The sequence below is a fragment of the Papaver somniferum genome, chromosome 2 (genome assembly GCF_003573695.1).
Source record: "Papaver somniferum cultivar HN1 chromosome 2, ASM357369v1, whole genome shotgun sequence".
Lineage (NCBI taxonomy): Eukaryota > Viridiplantae > Streptophyta > Magnoliopsida > Ranunculales > Papaveraceae > Papaver > Papaver somniferum.
The window spans coordinates 121,139,959-121,159,263 of NC_039359.1; the positions used below are offsets into that span (position 1 = coordinate 121,139,959).

General features: G+C 36.0%; 1 protein-coding gene and 1 long non-coding RNA gene across 5 annotated transcripts; both read left to right on the plus strand.

The window, feature by feature from the left end:
- Nucleotides 1-4,540: 4,540 nt before the first annotated feature.
- Nucleotides 4,541-5,359, plus strand: LOC113351856 (F-box protein At3g07870-like). Its single transcript, XM_026595772.1, has one exon. It carries the CDS (start codon nt 4,541-4,543, stop codon nt 5,357-5,359), a length of 819 nt encoding a protein of 272 aa, XP_026451557.1.
- A 1,425-nt stretch (nt 5,360-6,784) lies between these two features.
- Nucleotides 6,785-9,343, plus strand: LOC113348976. Of its 4 annotated transcripts, none has more exons than XR_003359858.1 (6): nt 6,785-7,049; nt 7,471-7,597; nt 7,692-7,860; nt 7,977-8,210; nt 8,402-8,484; nt 8,806-9,343. It is a non-coding gene; the product is annotated as an uncharacterized LOC113348976 (long non-coding RNA). The 4 variants fall into 4 exon arrangements; XR_003359859.1 differs by having other exon boundaries at nt 9,125-9,343; XR_003359860.1 differs by having other exon boundaries at nt 7,697-7,860; nt 8,402-9,343.
- The last annotated feature ends 9,962 nt before the right edge of the window (nt 9,344-19,305 follow it).

Below are 19,305 nucleotides of genomic sequence, written 5' to 3' on the forward strand. Positions count from 1 at the left end.
CTAGAGAAAAATGAGAATATAAATGAAGTCACTAAGAATTTTATCGTTGACTAGAGCTAGCTTAAACTTCGATATTTCATAACATACTAAGGTTTGATAGACAACTTAAGATATGAATTCTAATTTAGCTTAAACACGTAATAATTGAACCCATTCAAAGTTGTAACTAAATCTCTCAACAAATTTGGCTGTTTAAAAGAACAAAAATATTGAACCTGAAACTGTCTTATTATTCGTTAAATTAAATTAAATTAAATAGCGGCCTCCAGAGGTACTGACTGAAAAGAGAGATCATTTGAAACGAACTAAAAGGAAGAGGAACTGACAGAAAGATAGGTATCATAAACTTGCACTATGTTTTAGATACATAATTTTTTTTTGAAGCGAGCAAATGAAGTAATTACCACCATTTAGTCTTTTGAAACAGCCTAGAAAATGAGTTATTTATTCTCTTGAAAAACAACAATCAGAAACCAACAGCAGGAGGATTTGATAGCATTTGTTCAAGATGTTGAATTTGAACAACTAGCCTCGTAGAAGAATGGGGGAGTCTTCACGTACAGGAGGTTTTTACTGCTGTAAAATGGCAAAAAGAAATGAAAAGGAAATTTTGTGCGTGCTAAAAAATTAAAATAAAATTTGTGCACGCCCGAAAATTAGGTGTCATTGGGTTTCACAGTCATAAAGAAGCTACAATGAACCTGCCGCAAGCCTAATCATATGACAAGCATGCATGTATGGATGGTGGTCATAGGAAAAAAACAAAGGCATCAACAGAGAAACATTCGTGCACAAAAACCAGAAAATAAAACCTTTAAGAAGTGCATCTACCAATTAATCCGCACTATATATAAGCCAAGGGAATACATAGAAACCCATATTACATGCGGAAAATGGGTCATTTGTACAAATATTTTTAAAACATGGTTCAAATGGACGAGTAAAAATTAGTATGGGTGGAATGGACACAAAAAAATAGCAAGGACGAAACTGGATTCATTCTGACTTAAACTTAAAAAATACTCCCTCCGTCCCACTATTAAGTGACCTAGTTGAAGTTTGCACAAATTTTAAGGCAAGCAAGGAAAAAAAGATTTTATGCATTTTTTACAATTATATCCTTATGGATAATAATTAATGAAATTTTGAAATGATTTATCTCTCAAACTACACCACGGATGTTCGCAAACTTTATACCATTGAAAAGCATTTTAAAACACCTACGTAATGAATATAAACATGCCTATCAAATTATGCATATTTCTTATATTTCTTATAATCAATTAAAAGGGTAATTTTAGAAATATATCCTTGTTTAGTGATATAGGTCACTTAATGATGGGACAAAATTAAAAACCAAATAGGTCACTTAATGGTGGGACGGAGGGAGTAGTAAGGATGAAACTGGATGCATCCTGATGTAAATTAAAAATAAAAAAAAAGTATTTGAAATGGGTAGGATGAAACTGTTTGCATCCTGGTTATTTTTACATTTTTGTCAATTTAAACAGTATCAAAATCTAAATGTCCTTTTCACCCAGAAATTATTGATTTTGGTCTTTTTAATCAATTTTGTGTATTGCATGATCCTATCTTGCTTTCGAATGATAATTGATCATTATGTATCCACCAACAACAAATCCTAATAGAACAAGTTAATCTAAAGCATGCAAGCAAGAACGATGAACTCACGAGTTTAAAAATAAAACAAAGCCCTTTCGATAATTGTCCTCCTCATAACTACATTTGCAGCGAGAAGCAGCCAGTAGTCGTACAGCCTCATGCTTGTGCTTGCGATATTTTTTTTCCTTACACCTTTCCATCTTGCGAAACTGCCTAAGAGCGTTGCTTCATCCCAGCATATGTTAGCGGTCCACTTATCCACTTTTATTGTTGGAATAAAGACCTGCTTAAAATTTGTTATGGCCTGCCAGTCTTAACTCCTATTGTGCACTACTAAAGGCACCCAAAACATTAGGTGTCACTGGCCTTCTAGTGCAAGGTTCTTTGGTGTCGTTCGCACATGACGGTTTCCAAAAATGTGGTGTTTTTATATGTTTTTTGGGACGAGGCTTCAATCTTTTGGCTATAACCACCGATTCATTTCCTTGCTTCAGTTTTGGGTACTCATTTCGTGACTTACGGATGCTCTCTTCAACCATGGAAAATCATGATAGATCCAAAAGAAGAGCAATCGCCGAGAGTTTTACTCAAAGCAATGGAGTAATCATAAATCCAGATATTACAGAAGACATACTTTCTCGTATACCTATCGAGTTCGTCTCACGAACCAGAGCAGTATGCGAACTTTGGAGAAATCACTTGAAAAAACCAAAGACGGGGTTTCTGTTCACAGGATTGGATGAGGATTTCCATTTCCAAATCTGTTATGGAGATCAATACAGCGAGGAAGAAGAGGTAAATGGTGAACATCTTTCTTTTCAGTCCCTCCCAAAGATTGATTTAGGTCAAGACAAATATAGACATGTTATTTTTGGTTCTTGCAACGGTTTAGTTTGCACTCCAGATCGCGAAAACAAGGATCTGGTTTATATTTGTAATTCCATGACAAGGGAGTACATTCTTCTTCCAGAAATCGATTTAGGAGGAATATCGAAAACAACTGAGGTGCGCACTGGATTTGGTTACTGCATATCCACTAATGAGTATAAGGTTGTTCAAGTTTACTACGACGTCGGATCCGTGGGAAGGGTTCAGGTCTACACCCTCGGTGATGGCAATGGGTGGAGATACAAAGGAGAAATTCCTTACATTTTCAAGGAAGGGGCTGTTTTTGCAAACAACTCACTTTATTGGTTAGAAAGTACTCCCTCCGTTCTTTTTTAATAGGCCAGTTTCTATAAATAAAAGTTTCAAAAAAATAGGCCAGTTTCCTAATTGGGAAAGTCAAATGTTATTTTATTTTTTGGGACCACTTTTCTCTTAACTTCTTTTGATGACAAGTGTCATGTGGACCACTTCACTTTACTTCTTTTGCTAACAAGTGTCATGGGGACCATTTCACTTCACTTCTTTTTATTGACAAGTGTCATGAGGACCACTTTCAATGATTAGTTCTCTTAATTTCCTTAAATTTCGCTAAAAACAAAACTGGCATGTTAAAAAAGAACGGAGAGAGTAATACAGAAATGCAATTTAATAACATCATAGCCTTTGATTTAGAAAATGAGACGTTTAGTATCGTCCCGTTGCCTCCGTGTTATGACAATGTTCCTGGATATTTGTCTTCTGGAAAAAGTGTTCATCTGGTGTTGTTAAGAGAGAATTTCGGAAAATGGGTCATTTGTCCAAATATTTTTAAATCACGGTTCAAATGGACGACTAAAAAATAGTTTGGTGAAATGGCCAAAAAAAAATAGCAAGGATGAAACTGGATTCATCCTAGCTTAAATTTAAAAAATAGCAAGAATGAAACTGGATACATCTTTTGTAAATTAAAAATAAGAAAAAATATTTGAAAATGGGTACGATGAAACTGGTTACATCCTGCCTATTTTTACATTTTTGTCCATTTAAACAGTATCAAAATCTAACTGTCCATTTCACCCAGGAATTGTTGATTTTGGTCTTTTTAACCAATTTTGTGAGGGATTTTAGGTGTTTATCATGTGAGTATTGGTGAAAGGTCAGATGCTGGAGAGGAGGATAGCCGTGTTGATATTTGGATATTCAAGAAAGAGAAGAACAACAAGAAGAAGAAGAACAACAACAAAAGGAAGAGCTTGGGTCCTTTTGGATACTCACCTTTGGACGAGAATGATGACTCAAACCCTTGGGTCTGGATCCTGGAGTTCAGTGTGATGTATGAATCCTGGCTTGGTGATCCTGTGGAATATGAACCATTTGCCATAACACCAAGCAATCAGGTTTTGTTGTGGGAGAATCATGCCTTTAGCAATATTAAATATCTATTTTGTTATGAACCTAATACTCTCACTTTAAAGAAACCGTGGGATGACTATGTTCCGGATGCTCAAGCAATTCCTCACATGAATAGCTTTGTTTCATTGAAGGATCTTGGAGAGAGATGGTCGTATGTTCTAGAAGATGGTAATGATAATACGCCTGTTAATACTATCGAAAGAAAGTTACTAACAAGGAACATTCTTGGAACCAGCAATGGGTTAATCAAGAATCTCAATGTAGATACAACATCAAAGGTACTTTCTCATATCCCTATCGGGTGCGTCTCGCTGGGCAGAGAAGTGTGCAAACTTTTGAGAATCCTCTTGAAAAAGCCAAAGACGGGTTTCCTTCTAGCAGTTTCAGAAATCGGAAGACGCTCTGAAGAAATCCAGATCTTCCACACATATAACGAGGAGGTAAGTATTCATGATGAACCGATTTCTCACAAGACACTTGCAAAGATAGACCTTGGTTTAGGTTTATCCCGAGATATCCCTGTTCAACTAATAAAAAATGGACCTTTTAATCTGTTATATATGGTTCCTGCAATGGTTTGGTGTGCTTTCCTGTTCAAAAAGATGAAACGAAGTCTCTTGTCTACATATGCAATCCAATGACAGGAGAATATGTTTATCTTCCGGAGATGGATTTTGGTGAAATATCGAGACCTGAGGTGCTCGGTGGATTTGGTTATTGTCAATCTAATAATGAGTACAAGGTCATTCAAGTTACCTATGAGTACAACCAATTCGAGCAGTTGGGAAGGGTTCAGGTATACACACTTGGTAGTGGCAGCAGGTGGAGAAACAAAGGGGAAATGCATTACACTAGTAAAGAAAGATTGGTTTTGGCGAACGAGGCACTTTATTGGCTAGAGAATATTGAAGATGAATGGAACCTCAGAGCTTTTCATTTAGCAGATGAGACGTTTGGTACTGTCCCAATGCCGCCTTGTCATGATGTTGTCCGCGGTTACATACAACTTGTGTCCTTGAATGGTTGTTTATGTGTTTATCATGTTACAGTTGAAAGGTGTTCTGAACAAGAGGACGATGCTTACTATCGTAAGGAAGATAAACGCATAGATATGTGGATATTAAAGAAAGTGCACAAAAAGAATAACGTACGCTACTCCCCTGTGGACGAGAATGATGACTCGAACCTTTGGGTTTGGATCAGGGAGATCAGTATGAAATACAAAACTGAGTTCCCTGATTTCAGGCATTATGAGTCATTTTCCATAACAAGTAACAATCAAGTTTTGATGTGGGAGGTCTGTGATGTGCAAGGCTATAAAACACCTATCTGTTATGATCCTAATACTACAATAACAAATTATCTCTGGAATACTGGTGTGTTGTATGCTCAAGCAATTCCCCACATGAGTAGCTTTGTTTCATTGGAAGATCTTGGAGAGAAGTCTGCGAGGTAGATTCCAGATGATAGTAAATTTATGCATATGAATCGGAATGTGTAGGACTAGATTTACAACCATAGCCTCCAGGTCTAAGTATTACTTTCACTTTTATATCTTTTAAGTCCAAATTTCTGAATTATTGAATTGAATTATTTTTATCCTGTTAAGTAGGATTTCTTTTCTTTTATCTTTTCCATATAATATAATAATACAAAATGACAGTAATTTCATTTTTTTTGTTTATTCTGGTTGATATGTGAATGTAATCAAAGTTGAGGTAATTTTTGTGCACACCAACAGGAAAATAAAACCTTTAAAGAAGTACATCTACAAATTAATCCGCACAATATATACACACACATATAAGCTACATGAACATAGAGAAAACCATAGTTCATGTTATCTTATCTTATTTTCAAAAGATATTGTATATATCCACCCAAAAAAAAACAGGATAAGATTATCTAGAGCAGGCAAGAAAGAAAGAAGAATTCACGAGTTTGAAAATAAATACAGTCCGTCCTCTTCATAACTATTAATAATACAATTTCAGGTGATTTTTCTTTGATGTGATTAAAAGTTGAATCAAGCTCTCTTCTTAGAGCTTCTGGCCCAACCTATGATATTTAGACCAATAGGAATAGGGCTGCACATGGGTCGGTTTGGGTCGGGTTTGACCTCACCCACCACCCAACCCACTGATGGTGGGTAGCAGAAGTTGTCACCCACAACCAACCCAACATAACAATGGGTCGGTTTTCACCCGACCCACATTACAATGGTTTGGGTCGGGTGGGTGGTGGGTTACCCACCATAAAATACACATTACAGTTACATTGCATCAAAAAAAAAGTTACAGACTTACCTAAGACTCTTACAGATGACAATTAAAGAACTGACCCCAGGTCAAGTGTAAACAAATGATAATTATAATCCAGAGAAGTAAGAAGTTGGTGCAAAGTGCATACAAATTACAAGAAATGAGTTCAATTGTTCGAAGCTCAAAAGATAAAAGATTATTCAAGGAAGTGATTGAAGAAGTGAAGACTGAAGTGAAGTTAGCGATTTAGGTTTAGGCATTATATATCACTACTTCAACGACTGTGATTCATCTAGGATAGGTAATCTAAGGGTTAATATTAACTAAGAAATATTTAGGTGGGTGGGTGGGTTGGGTCGGGTGAGGGAAGCTTTGACCCATAGTCGACCCACAATACTATGGGTTTTGATGTTGTGACCCATAGTCGACCCGCTCCTAGGTGGGTTGGGTCGGGTGTGGGTAATTTCAGGCGGGTGTGGGTTGGGTCGGTGGGTTGAGTCGGGTTTGTGCAGCCCTAAATAGGAATCGTTGGTTCTTTCATACCACCAATTTTGGGTATTTTCCACCCCACTTCTCTTTTTTTTACTCGCGATCTTACCTCCTCTCTATTCCTTTTCTTCCCCTCACCGCTACTTCTCCATTCTCTCTTATTCTGCTCCAAACCAAACTGATACCCTAATTCAATTATCATCGCTTTTCCATTTTCATCTCTTTTATGTGCCGTCACCACTGATTCTATCCTGAATCAATGGGTAAATTGTAGAGGCGATTTCTTTATGAAACTAGGGTTTTTGATTTTAAATATTTGATTTGAACTGGAACCCTATTTAATTTTTTTTTGATGTTGTAGGGTTGTTGTTGTAAAGCACATCACAGGTTTCAGAGGTAAAAAAATTGATAAAAAACCTCAAAAGTGTTAGATTTCCTATCACGAATTAATGATGTCTGTTTTGTGTTCTATGTGGTTCTGACTTTCTTTATTGATTCAACTATCCCGATTTTAATTGTTCACCAAATATTATCAACCGATTCAGCTATCCAGTTGATAGTCATGTTTTGATTTTACAATTAGTTATTTGGGTTTCCGCAGAACCCTAATTTAGAATAGTTTAATGTTATTACAGGTATATGCTTAAAAACCAATTGCTTCAGAATTTTGTTGGCTTCCTATGGTTGTTTTGACCGAAGTTTTAAGACTCAAATATTGTTGTTCCCCTTGCATTCTTCTCCGTAGGTAACACTTAATTTTTCTTTTCTGATTTCAAAGGTTGTAACTAAGCTTGGGGTTTTGTTACTTTTTTGATAGAAAGAAGATGCTTCTGCTGCTCTGGATAATATGTATAATGCTGAGCATTTTGGGAGAGTTTTTACTGCTAATTATGCTTTGCGTAAGAAAATTTAAGGTGCTGAACAGGGTCGGGATGTATAACCAAGTACGTTTTCCACTTCTCTTGGCCTAATTTTATAGATTTTTAATTTTAATTTATTTTTGATTTTAAGAACCTGACATTCTCAAATCTTCTTCAGTTCAGGCAGTAAATTAAGAACTCCTTTGAGATTCTGGAGCATCCATGTTAAATGTCAATTGTATTTGTTCGGAGATTATTGTCTTTTGGTTCAATTGGACAGTTCGAATCTTCATTGGCGTGCTATGTTGAGAACCTGAAACTTTCCCCCTGAAACTATAGTGTAATAGGTAGGAAAAATACTGTCATTATGGATTTCGCTTTATCTGTAGATTTTTGTTTTAGGCTCCAGGTTAGGTATCATGGATGCTATAATTTCATTGTGGGATTTTGTGTGTTACTGCAGTTTGGGCAGATGTAGGTACATGGTTTGAGCGCCAGCAACAAAAAAAAATGCTGCGTCTATGGGCAGAAAATCATGCTAAAATGGAAATATAGGAAGAAGTTAGTTGATGAAAGAGAAGGGGAGAGAGACGAAGACAACGAGATGAAGGATGATTCGATGGCAAGGGTGGAAGAAGAGGTCTTGAATCTAAAAGACAGTTATTGGAATACCCTACTGATTGAGTTGTCATTATCGGTAGGGTGTTATAGCTAATCTTAGATTTTCCGTTTACTATGTGGTTATTGCTTTGTCTTTACAAAAATTGGGTTTTTGTGCTCCAATCCATATGGATGATGATGGTATAACTAGATATCTGATATAACTTAGTATAAAGTTGCTTTCTGTTGTGGATAATATGGATAATGCTGAGCTTTGTGTTACTGCAGTTTGGGCCAGCAAAAGAAAATAAAAGTTTTGCGCAAAATAATTTTTACCAGCTCTTGGTATTACTAGCTGTACTAAGAGGAAGGTAAATATATATCTTTATTTCATATGTTCTTTTTGTTGTTGGTTTAATTGGAATTTTAGATTATGCAATTGTATATTATAGTTATGGGTTTTAGGTTGTCTGAACCAATAGCTATGAGTAGTATGGACAATATAATTGTTTTATAATCACAGAGCATATTGAGTTGGACTACGGTGGGTTTCTTATAGGTTGATAGTGCATGCGAGGAGTTTCTACCTGTTATTTACCTGTATTAGAAGCTTTGCACCTAATATTTTCTGCATTTTTTTTCTTTCTGCAATGTGATAAGAAGATAAAAAGAATCATACGTTTTCTTTGTAGTTTCTTTATGACGACGTGTTAGAAGTACAAAGCATTTTGTATGAAAAAGAGGATCGCTAGCAGGAAACTGCTTTAGAGAAAAAGAACTTCAAGTGAAATAGATTGGTAACATGAAGATAATATTACATTTGCTTATTCAACGAGTTAACATGAAGATAAACTCCAAGTGAAATAGATTGGTATTACATACAAAGTATATTCCATAGATTTTATTATAAGTTATACCCTCCTAATAAAGATGATGACGTGGCTCTTTGTTCATGCCGGTGCTTTTTGATCCTCTTCTACTGACAGACTTGCGTTTATGTATTTACTACAGTTTGTATGTAACGAACACTTTCGTATTTCATTATGAAAGTGGATAGATTAAGACATGGCCTTGTTGAATTACTTCGTTAACCCCTGGAGAAAAAAGAGATAACAAAATCGTAGTTATCCTATCCGACAACAAAGCATGAAAGACTACACTGAATTCTTTTGGTGCTTAATTTCATTGTTTCAGATACTTAAGATTTAATTTTTAGATTTGATTATTTAATTTAGGATGTAATTTTTGAAAGTTACTTATAATTATCTTTTTTAGCATTATGCTATTGTAATTATTATTTTTTTTTGTTCCAAACTTCATTTTTGTATCTCAAAAATTATACCCCCACCAAAACATATTTTATTCTAGGCCCGTGCAGAGCACGGGCGTCCCACCTAGTATTTGCTTGAATATTGATGCATCTGCCTGCTACCGCACGTTGCTTCATTTTCCCATATATCAACAACAACAGCGTCTTGGTATGAGGAGGTCGAGGTATCTGTTTCGCCGATATCTTTTCTCATGTATACTAAAGCCCCCCAACAGTGTTTTTGGGTGTCCCGCATGATCATTATGGTTAAAATGTGGTGCTTTTATATGTAATTGAGACGGTGCTTCAAACTTTTTTTGTACGTAAACACGACTTTGGATTTCTATTCTAGGGTTTAGTTTCGTGACTAGTGTGATGCTCTCTTCAACCATCTAAAAGAAGAGTTATCGCCGACAGCTTCATCGAAAACAATGGATTAATCATAAACTCAGATATTACAGAAAACACACTTTCTCGTATACCTATCGAGTTCGTCTCCCGCAGCAGAGCAGTATGCAAACTCTGGAGAAATCACTTGCAAAAACCAAAGAAGGGTTTCCTTTTCACAGGGCATAATTTCCAATTGTGTTATGCCGAAGAAGAGGTGAATGTTGAACAACATTCTTTTCAGTCCCTTAGATTGATCACTGTTTAGGTCAAGACGAATGTATACCTGATATATATGCTTCTTGCAATGGTTTAGTTTGTTTTCCAAGAAACAGGAGTCTTGTTAATATTATCTGCAGATACAGGTGGGATATGGTGTATGGAGTACGCTGGATTTGGTTATTCAACATCCACTAATGAGTACAAAGTTTTTGAAGTTTACTACGACCCCAGTGTCGGATTCGTTCGGGGAAAGGTTCAGGTTTACACCCTTGGTGATGGCAATGGGTGGAGATACAAAGGGGAAATCCCTTACATTATTAAGAACACGGCAGTTTTTGCAAACAACTCACTTTATTGGTTAGATCATAGTACAGATTTGGAATTCAATAACATTTTGCCTTTGATTTAGCAGATGAGACGTTTAGTCTCCTCCCATTGCCACCGTGTTTGAAAAGGTTCCCGGATATTTTCCTAGTTATCAAGTTCATCTCGTGTCTTTAAGAGGGAGTTTAAGTTTTTATCATGAGAGAACTGCTCAAAGTTTTTCTGTACATGGTTCGAAGGAAAATATTTGTATGGATATATGGACTCTAAAGAAAGAAAAGAAGAAGAAGAGCAACAAGCCCTTCTGAGTACTGCCCTTTGGACGAGAACGATGACTCGAACCTTTGGGTTTGGATTCGGGAGTTCAGTATAAAATATGAAACAAGGGGTGGTCAACCTTACTATGAACCATTTGCCGTAACACCGAGAAATCAAATTTTGTTTCTATGCTGTTATGACCCTACTACTCTCACTTTAAAGAAACTATGGAATAAGTATGTGGTGCGTGCTCAAGCAATTCCTCACATGAATACCTTCGTTTCGTTGGAAGATCTTGGAGAGGTGTCTGACATGTACGTTCTAGATGATAGCAAGTTTATGCATACAGGTCAGAAGGTGTAGGACTAGATTTGCCACCATAACCTCCAGGATTCAGGTCCAAGAATTTACTTTTTCTTTTACTGCATATATTATAGACTCATAGTTGAAGTTTCTGAATATTGATACCAACTACTTTGATCAGTTTAATAGAATTTTTTGTTCATCTTTTCCATAATTTAGCAATGCAATTTGATAATAATTTTTCTTGTGTATATCTGTTGTCATACTAAATTCATAAAAGTTGGGGCTATATTCCTTGCGATAAATTTTCAGAAGAAACTTTAAACTCTAAATTAGGTACATAACCTTCAACCAACTGTTCTGTAGTATATATATTTGTACATTTCTTGTGAGATTTATCAGCTGTCATAAAGCTGTCACCGAATTTATGGATTTGGATACTAACGCAATAGAAATTCCTTATGATTCCTTGTAATTGCTAGGGCTTGAGAAGCGCAGAACGGCTCTACCGACTCTATAGCCTAGTTAGCAATTCGGGATTCGGCAAACGTACGGAACGGCAAACGTACGAGTATTATACGGTTTTGTAAAATCCAGATTCGGTCCAAAATTCGGTCAACGGGACGTGATTCGTCATTAATTCAGAACGGCATACGTACGTGTATAATTCGATTTATAAATGTGAGTTCGGCTCTGAAAATTCGGTATCTATATATAACAAATAATTTATATTTATAAGGTCATAGACCAATTTGTATGCATATGTGTGAGTTATTTAAGGAAAAAATAAACTCAATATGATGATATTAATAATATATACAACATTAGTTATCCAAAAGGACGTCGTATGGTGGTTTAGATGCTTGGTTAGTGAGTTTGAGATCTCTCTCACCTTCACCTTCAAATCTCTTCAGTCGTTTTTGTTTCATAAAAATTACAACACGTCTAATATTCGGTCGTGTATGTTCGGGAGTCAGTAAAGCCCAAAAAGTGGAGTCTTTGAAAAGTAAAAGCTAAAGAATTTATGGAGAATTAAGCGGACGTATCATTCGGGATACGTAAAATTCGTGAACGATTCGCGAATAATCCGGGAATGCCACATAATACGCGACTTGGGTTCGGAGTTGCAAACGTACGCGAATAAGACGGTAAAATTCGTGATACGGAAAAATTCGCGAATGATTCGCGAATCATTCGCGAACTTACTAACTAGGCTCTATAGTGTACTCCTTGATCCAGTGCAATGAATTCTGGTCATTGTACTTTTCTTTCAAATCACAAGCGTTAGTGGTGTTGGCATTTTCCCTCTTGTGCAGTAAGGTTGACTGTGGAATGTTGAACTTGTTGGGTGCAATAATAAAAAACAAGGAAAAATCAAATAAGCAAAAGTTATTGATACTTAGCTCCTTTATAATGGAAGTGATCGACTTGATGAAATGAACGAGCTCTCCAGATCTCCGCAACAACAACAAGGCAAAACTTTGGAAAAACAGAGTGAGTCACGTGTTCAACACGTTGTCCTTAAGACATTAGCGCCCGGCTACAGTCGAGAGTGATGCTATAGCCCTCACAGGACGGATACCTCCAGGATAAAACACCCTACTACACCAACTACTAGCATATGTAATAGATGCTCAACTTGAGCTTGGCAACTCCGAAAAAACACTTAAGGAAAATCGCGAACGCAAAAATAAACAATATAAAATATTTTCCCTTGGGGGTCCCTCTAAAATATAGAGCAACCCCTTTCCCATAGATTTTATAAAAGTAGTGAATTTCTTTATATAATGGAATAACACAACTTAAAAAGGATGAACTCCCCGATGTGGGACTAAAAAGCTTATATAGTCTCTTAAAACAACTAAAAAGTGGAAACTCCACGGTGTGGGACTAATAAGTTTTTCATTCACAAAAGAAAACAATAAATTATAGTTTTTATTAAAATCTTAAAAATCATATTTAATTAATCGTTTTCCAACAATCCCCTACATGAATGAAAACTCAATAAAACACGAAAACACAGATAGATCTTGGTAAATCAACAACCCAATCTCACGACCCGAACTGAATGAACAAACAGACAGATCGTGCATGTTGATGTCATACTAGTCATTTCAACGTCATCTCCCTCACACAACAGTGTGTTAACCCCAGGGTCATACTATGGATTACAAAAATCATATAGTATAGAGAACTTTCATCTTTAGTTCCTCACAAGTGAGACTAAAGGTTCCTTTCACCAAAGTGAAAAAGCATGAACTAGTGAACCCTTAGTGACCCTTAGGTCGTAAGTTCCAGTAATACCAAAATTATCAAAATGAAAATCACATTAAAAGCGCAGGAAATACCATTTTTAGGCAGAGGTGTCCATGAGGTCTTGAACCTTTTCTTAGTGAGATATTACCGGAATTACTTGCTAGAGACAGTGAACTATGTCTTGAACTGCTAGCGTTTGATGTAATTCGCGATAACAACCACAGATGATATCTCCAAGGTTGTTGCCAAGCTCGTGCCGTTTTTTCCAATTTGGCCCTGGACATATCATGTTTCTCAGAATTCTCTCGAGAATCAAAGCTCATATTCTCATAGGAAGCGGACACACTTCCTCATTCAGATAGGTGAGTTTCCATATAGAGTGTTACTGCTACACCCCACTTCAATCTTAAATTGAAACTATAGAACTCATTAAGACTTCTTAAAAGTCATTATTCACATGCAGTCACACTATCACGTCTACACCATAGGGAAGGGACATAGAATAAAATTCTCTGATAGTGTTTACCTTTACCCACCACAAATTAGTTCTCTCATTCGAAACCTTGATCTTGGGATATCCAGTCAGCAAGGTTGAGTATCCTTCATAGCAAGTTTAATTTATGAGCTTAAGCCCATCCCCCTCGATGCATTTCTAACCATCTCTTTGGATAAACCTTTCGTCAAAGGTTGTGCAATATTCTCCTTGGACTTTATCCAATCAATGGAAATAACTCCGATTGAGATTAGTTATTTTTAGCTTTAGCTATTATAGCTTGGCTAACACAATATATAGATATAGCTGGCACAGGCCTATGCCAGAGAGGAATGTCTTCTAAAAAACATCTTAGGTACTCGACCCCCTCTCGTGCTTTATCTAACGCAATACTCTCAGATTCCATAATGAATTGAGCAATATATGTTTGTATGAAAATCTTCCAAAAACAAACCCTCTTGCTAGAGTGAAAACATATCCACTCGTAGACTTAGACTCCTCTGAGTCAACTATCCAGTTTGCATCACAAAGTCCCTCAAGGATAACAAGATACCTTTCATAAATGAAACAAAAGGTAATAGAGTATTTTAGGTACCATAATACTCTATTAAGTGCATCCAAATGCTCTTGTTCTGGACTACAAGTATATATACTTAACTTGCTCACAATATAGGTAATGTATAGACTCTTACAGTTCATTAAATTCATCAGACATCCTATAACTCTTGAGTATTCAAGTTAAGATACTCCATTACCCTTATTTTTCTCGAGTCTACAAGAAGAATCGTATGGAGTACACGCAGGCTTACAATCAGACTGATTGTATCTCATAAGCACAAATTCAACATAATGAGAACGACTAAGACTATAATTTTTTGATTACCTTCTAATCCTCATCCCTAAGATTACATCAAAAGAGCCTAAGTTTTTCTAGTCAACGTTCTCATTCAGTGCATGTTTTTAATGGAATTAATCACATCTATGTTTGTATCAAGTATAAGCATATCATCAACATACAAGCATACAATCACACAGGCATCCTTAACAAGTTACTTGTAAATACACTTGTAAGATTCATTAACTTAAATCCACTATACATTATCACATGATCATTATTTACGTGCTTATTTGAAAACCATACAAAGATTCGTTCAATTTACAAACTTTGTCTTCATAACCTTTCACTAAAAAGTCCTCAGGTTGGTCTATGTAAATTTCTTTATCTAATTCACGATCTTAGAAAAGCTGTCTTAACATCCATCTGATGTATCTCCAAGTTGTTTATGCCAGCAATATCAATTAGCATCTCAACAGAAGTAATTCTCGTCACAAGTGAATAAGAATCAAGGAAATCTACATCTTCTTTTAGTTTATATCCTTTAGATACCAACTTAGCTTAATATTTTTCAACAGTTCCATCTACCTATCGTTTCCTTTTAAAGACTCATTTACATCCCATGGTCTTACTCCATCGAGGTAAACTAGCAAGCTCCCAAGTCTGGTTCCGACGGACTAAGTCCATTTCACTAAATGAAGCTTCTTACCAGAATGGGGTTTCAGTAGATATCAAGGCTTCTTTACAAGTCTGGGGCTCAGACAAAGCTAGGCATGTTATGAAGTATGTTTCATAAGAAGTCTCAAGTCTAATTTTTTTACTTCTCTTAGGCTCAACATCGACTTCATCTTCCTTTAAAATAAGTTCTGACTATTTGAAAATAAATCTAGGGGATCAACAACACATCTCTAATGAGGTACAGGTTTAGAATAAACATGTTCAAAGAACTCAACATCCCTAGATTCCATAATAATATTCACACCAAAGTCAGAAAAAATCAAAACACACAACCAAAAATCTATATGTAGAATACTCAGCATACCCTATATGAAGACACAATCAACCTTTTTGGTTTCAATCTAGTTCTTTTAGGAAGAAGAATTACAATCTTAGTCAAACACCCCCACACTTTGACGCATTCATAAGAAGGTCATCTACCTTTCCATAAATCATATGGAGTTTCATCTGATCCTTAAAAGGGTACTTTATTCAGGATATACTAGTTAAGAGGACTGCCTCCCCCCACAAGGCCGCAGGTAAACCTGAACTAATCAACATGGCAATTATCATCTCCTTAAGGATACAGTTGTTATGTTCAAGGATTCTAATTGGTTTCCAACTTCAAGTTTATACATCTTAAGGCGTCTAAGGCGTCATCCTTATCCCTTAGCAAGTATACAAGATAGTACCTCGTACAATCATCTGCGGAAGTTATAAACCATCTTTTATCACAGTGGTTTTGGGTTGAACTCATGTCAACTAGGCCTAAATGAATTAATTCTAAAGGCTTAGAATTACTCTGAACATTTGTGCTAAAAGGTTTTATAGCATATTTTGATTCTTCATAGATTTCACTTTTGTGTTCAAAATCCAAACTTAATTTGGGTACGCAGCCTATGCTGGCCAGTTTAAGCATTGACTTATAAGTTTACGATTCCAAGTGTACCACATAAAACATTCAATCACACAAAGGAAGCAAAAGAATCAACCATGTTCTCTTCATCAGTTTTCCCGTTAAGCTTATATAGACCCAAATTCTTATAACTCTTTCCTAAAAAATCACTGCCTAGTTACAACAAGTTTTCCAGATTCAATTAAAATTTTAAATCTTTTACCATCTATAACAGAACAAGATACAAGATTCTTTCATATGCTCGGAACATGGAAACTTCATTCAATGTGAGAACATTACAGATATGAGCTTATGCTCGACCTTTTCCTTTTATGCAACCTCTGTTGCAGATGAGTTACTCAAAAAGAATTTCTCGACATCCCCTATCCTCTGATAGGAGGTGAACAAGTCTCTGTTTCAACAAACATTCTTGGCGGCTCCAGAATCCACCTACTGGTCTCTCACATTGGTTATTAAAATAACTTCCGACATCATGCCACTAAACTCGTTCTAGTTTGTTCAAATAAATTGGCATTAACTTTCTACTCATTAAGGTTTTTATGTTTTCTACAATTTACTACCGCGTGGCCAGGAATTTTACAAACATAACAATCACCCTTAATTAATGTAATGCCAGATTCAGTTTTACGAAACATACCTTTCTTCTGAAGACTACGCTTAGAGTTGTTTGATGTTCTTGCCTTTTCAGCTTTGGAAGACTTGTGTTCATCCACAGGCTCCTGGTATCCATGTCCCTTTCCAATTTTATGTCATAATCTTCGTTTATACTTTGACCACGGAAACGGTAATTTCCCAATCACCTAATACACCACATCTCACAAACCTTAGTTCTGAATCGGAAAATAAAATATGAGTTTTGAAGATAACATCTAGATCTACAAACTTCGTTTGAATCACCATATCAAAAAACTCATGGTTACCCCATAAAAACTACTTTAGTTAACAACAAATTTTTGCTCGTCAAAATTTTTCAGAAACGTTTCTCTGTTTTGTAAAATATCAAAAAAATACTTTTACAACTCCAAAAATTCCTAAATTTTATGTGGGTAACTAAGAAGATGTCTATTACATTAGGTCAAAAGGGTTCATCGAATTTCCTTCTGGGATAAGAGATATTTTTGAAACTCTACAACTGACAAAAATTCGTTTTTTTTGTTTTTCACTCCACAATTAACATCCATGATTATTACAAATTGTAATGTCTTAAGATTATTGGGTGCAATAATAAAAAACAAGAAAAAATCAAATAAGCAAAAGTTATTGATACTTAGCTCTTTTATAATGGAAGTGATCAACTTGATGAAACGAACGAGCTCTCCAGATCTCCGCAACAATAACAACAAGGCAAAACTTTGGAAAAACAGAGTGAGTCACGTGTTCAACACGTTGTCCTTAAGACATTAGCGCCCGGCTACACTCAAGAGTGATGTTATAGCCCTCACCGGACGGATATCTCCAGGATAAAACACCCTACTACACCTACTACTAGCATATGTAATAGATGCTCAACTTGAGCTTGGCAACTCCGAAAAAAAACCCTTAAGGAAAATCGCAAATGCAAAAAAAAAAACAATATAAAATATTTTCCCTTGAGGATCCCTCTAAAATATAGAGCAACCCCTTTCCCATAGATTTTACAAAAGTAGTGAATTTCTTTATATAATGGAATAACACAACTTAAAAAATATGAACTCCCCGATGTGGGACTAAAAAGCTTATATAGTCTCTTAAAACAACTAAAAAGTGGAAACTCCACGGTGTGGGACTAATAAGTTCTTCATTCACAAAAGTAAACAATAAATTATAGTTTTTTGGAGTAGAATTATATGAAAAGAGAAAGAGATAGAGGCATAGAATAGATTTCTATTGATAATGGACCAACCTTATTACTTAGCTATATTATCCTTTAAATACATGGAAAGGTAAATCCTAACTATATAGATGGGCCGCACATCTATGGGCTGCAGGCCCTACAACACTCTCCCGTGTGCGGTCCAATAGAACTTCATATGCAGTGCTTCACATATAACGCTTCAAATGTAGTTCTTCAAATGTCGTTCTCTCCCTAATGACTTGCGCTGAAATCAATTGCCTCATTAAAACTTTGACCAGTAAAAACCCAGTGGGATAAAACCTTGGTACAATTATTTGCATGTAGTACTTCACATGTTATCTCGTACTTTACATGTAGTTCATCACATGCAATACGATCTTCAAGGACCGACTAGTCTAAGTTAATTGTCTCGTTAAAACTTCGTCAAGAAAAACCCAGAGGGACAAAACCTGAACTAAAGAAAAATGAGTACAATATTAAGCAAACTTAGAACATAGTTGGACTTGAATATGTTTCCTCATTAAAACCTTAATAAGGAAAACCCAGTGGGATAAAACCTTGACGAAGGGAAAAGAGTACAACGTGACAGATGCAAGTAAAGGTGATCTGTTGCAGATGATCACTTTGCTCCGTCGAAGTTGACTAGTTGTTTCACAATTCTTAAGGCAGAAAATCCTCGTGGGAAAGACAATAGCCTTAGCTGGGAAATTACATTCCCGGTGTTTGTTGTTGTCTCATTAAAAACCTTGCCGAGTAACAATACCCTGTGGGAAAAAATATCCTCGGTGAAGGAAAATAGTTCAACACACCATTAGATGCTTCCCATGATGCCAGGCAATTTTCATTAGTCTAATACAGTCAGAAGAAGTTTATCACACTTTACTTTAGTGACTTGAATGTTTATATGACCTTGTTGTTGATTATGGAAGTTACATTGCTTAACAGACTATCGCGTTTCATTTCTTTGATTCTGATATTTTCAGTAATATCAACGTGATTTTCATGTCTTCAACTTTCAACATACTTGATTCTTTTAGTGTTGTCTCGCTAAAAACCTTGTCGAGTAACAAAACTCTTTGGGGAAAACTATTCTCGATCGAAGGGAAAAAGAGTACACATCTTCAATTTCGAAGTAAAATATGTCGACATCATATCCTTGGATCCTCCCCCTGATGTCGGCATCTCCCCCTGACTACTTTCAGAGTTGTTCCAGAAAGTTCCTTTAGTCATGTACTTTTCGAAACTGAATATCGGTAATGACCTAGAACATAGTCCACCATATCTCCCCCTGATTACTTTCGATGGAGAAGAGATTATTGTTCCTTCATAATCAACAAC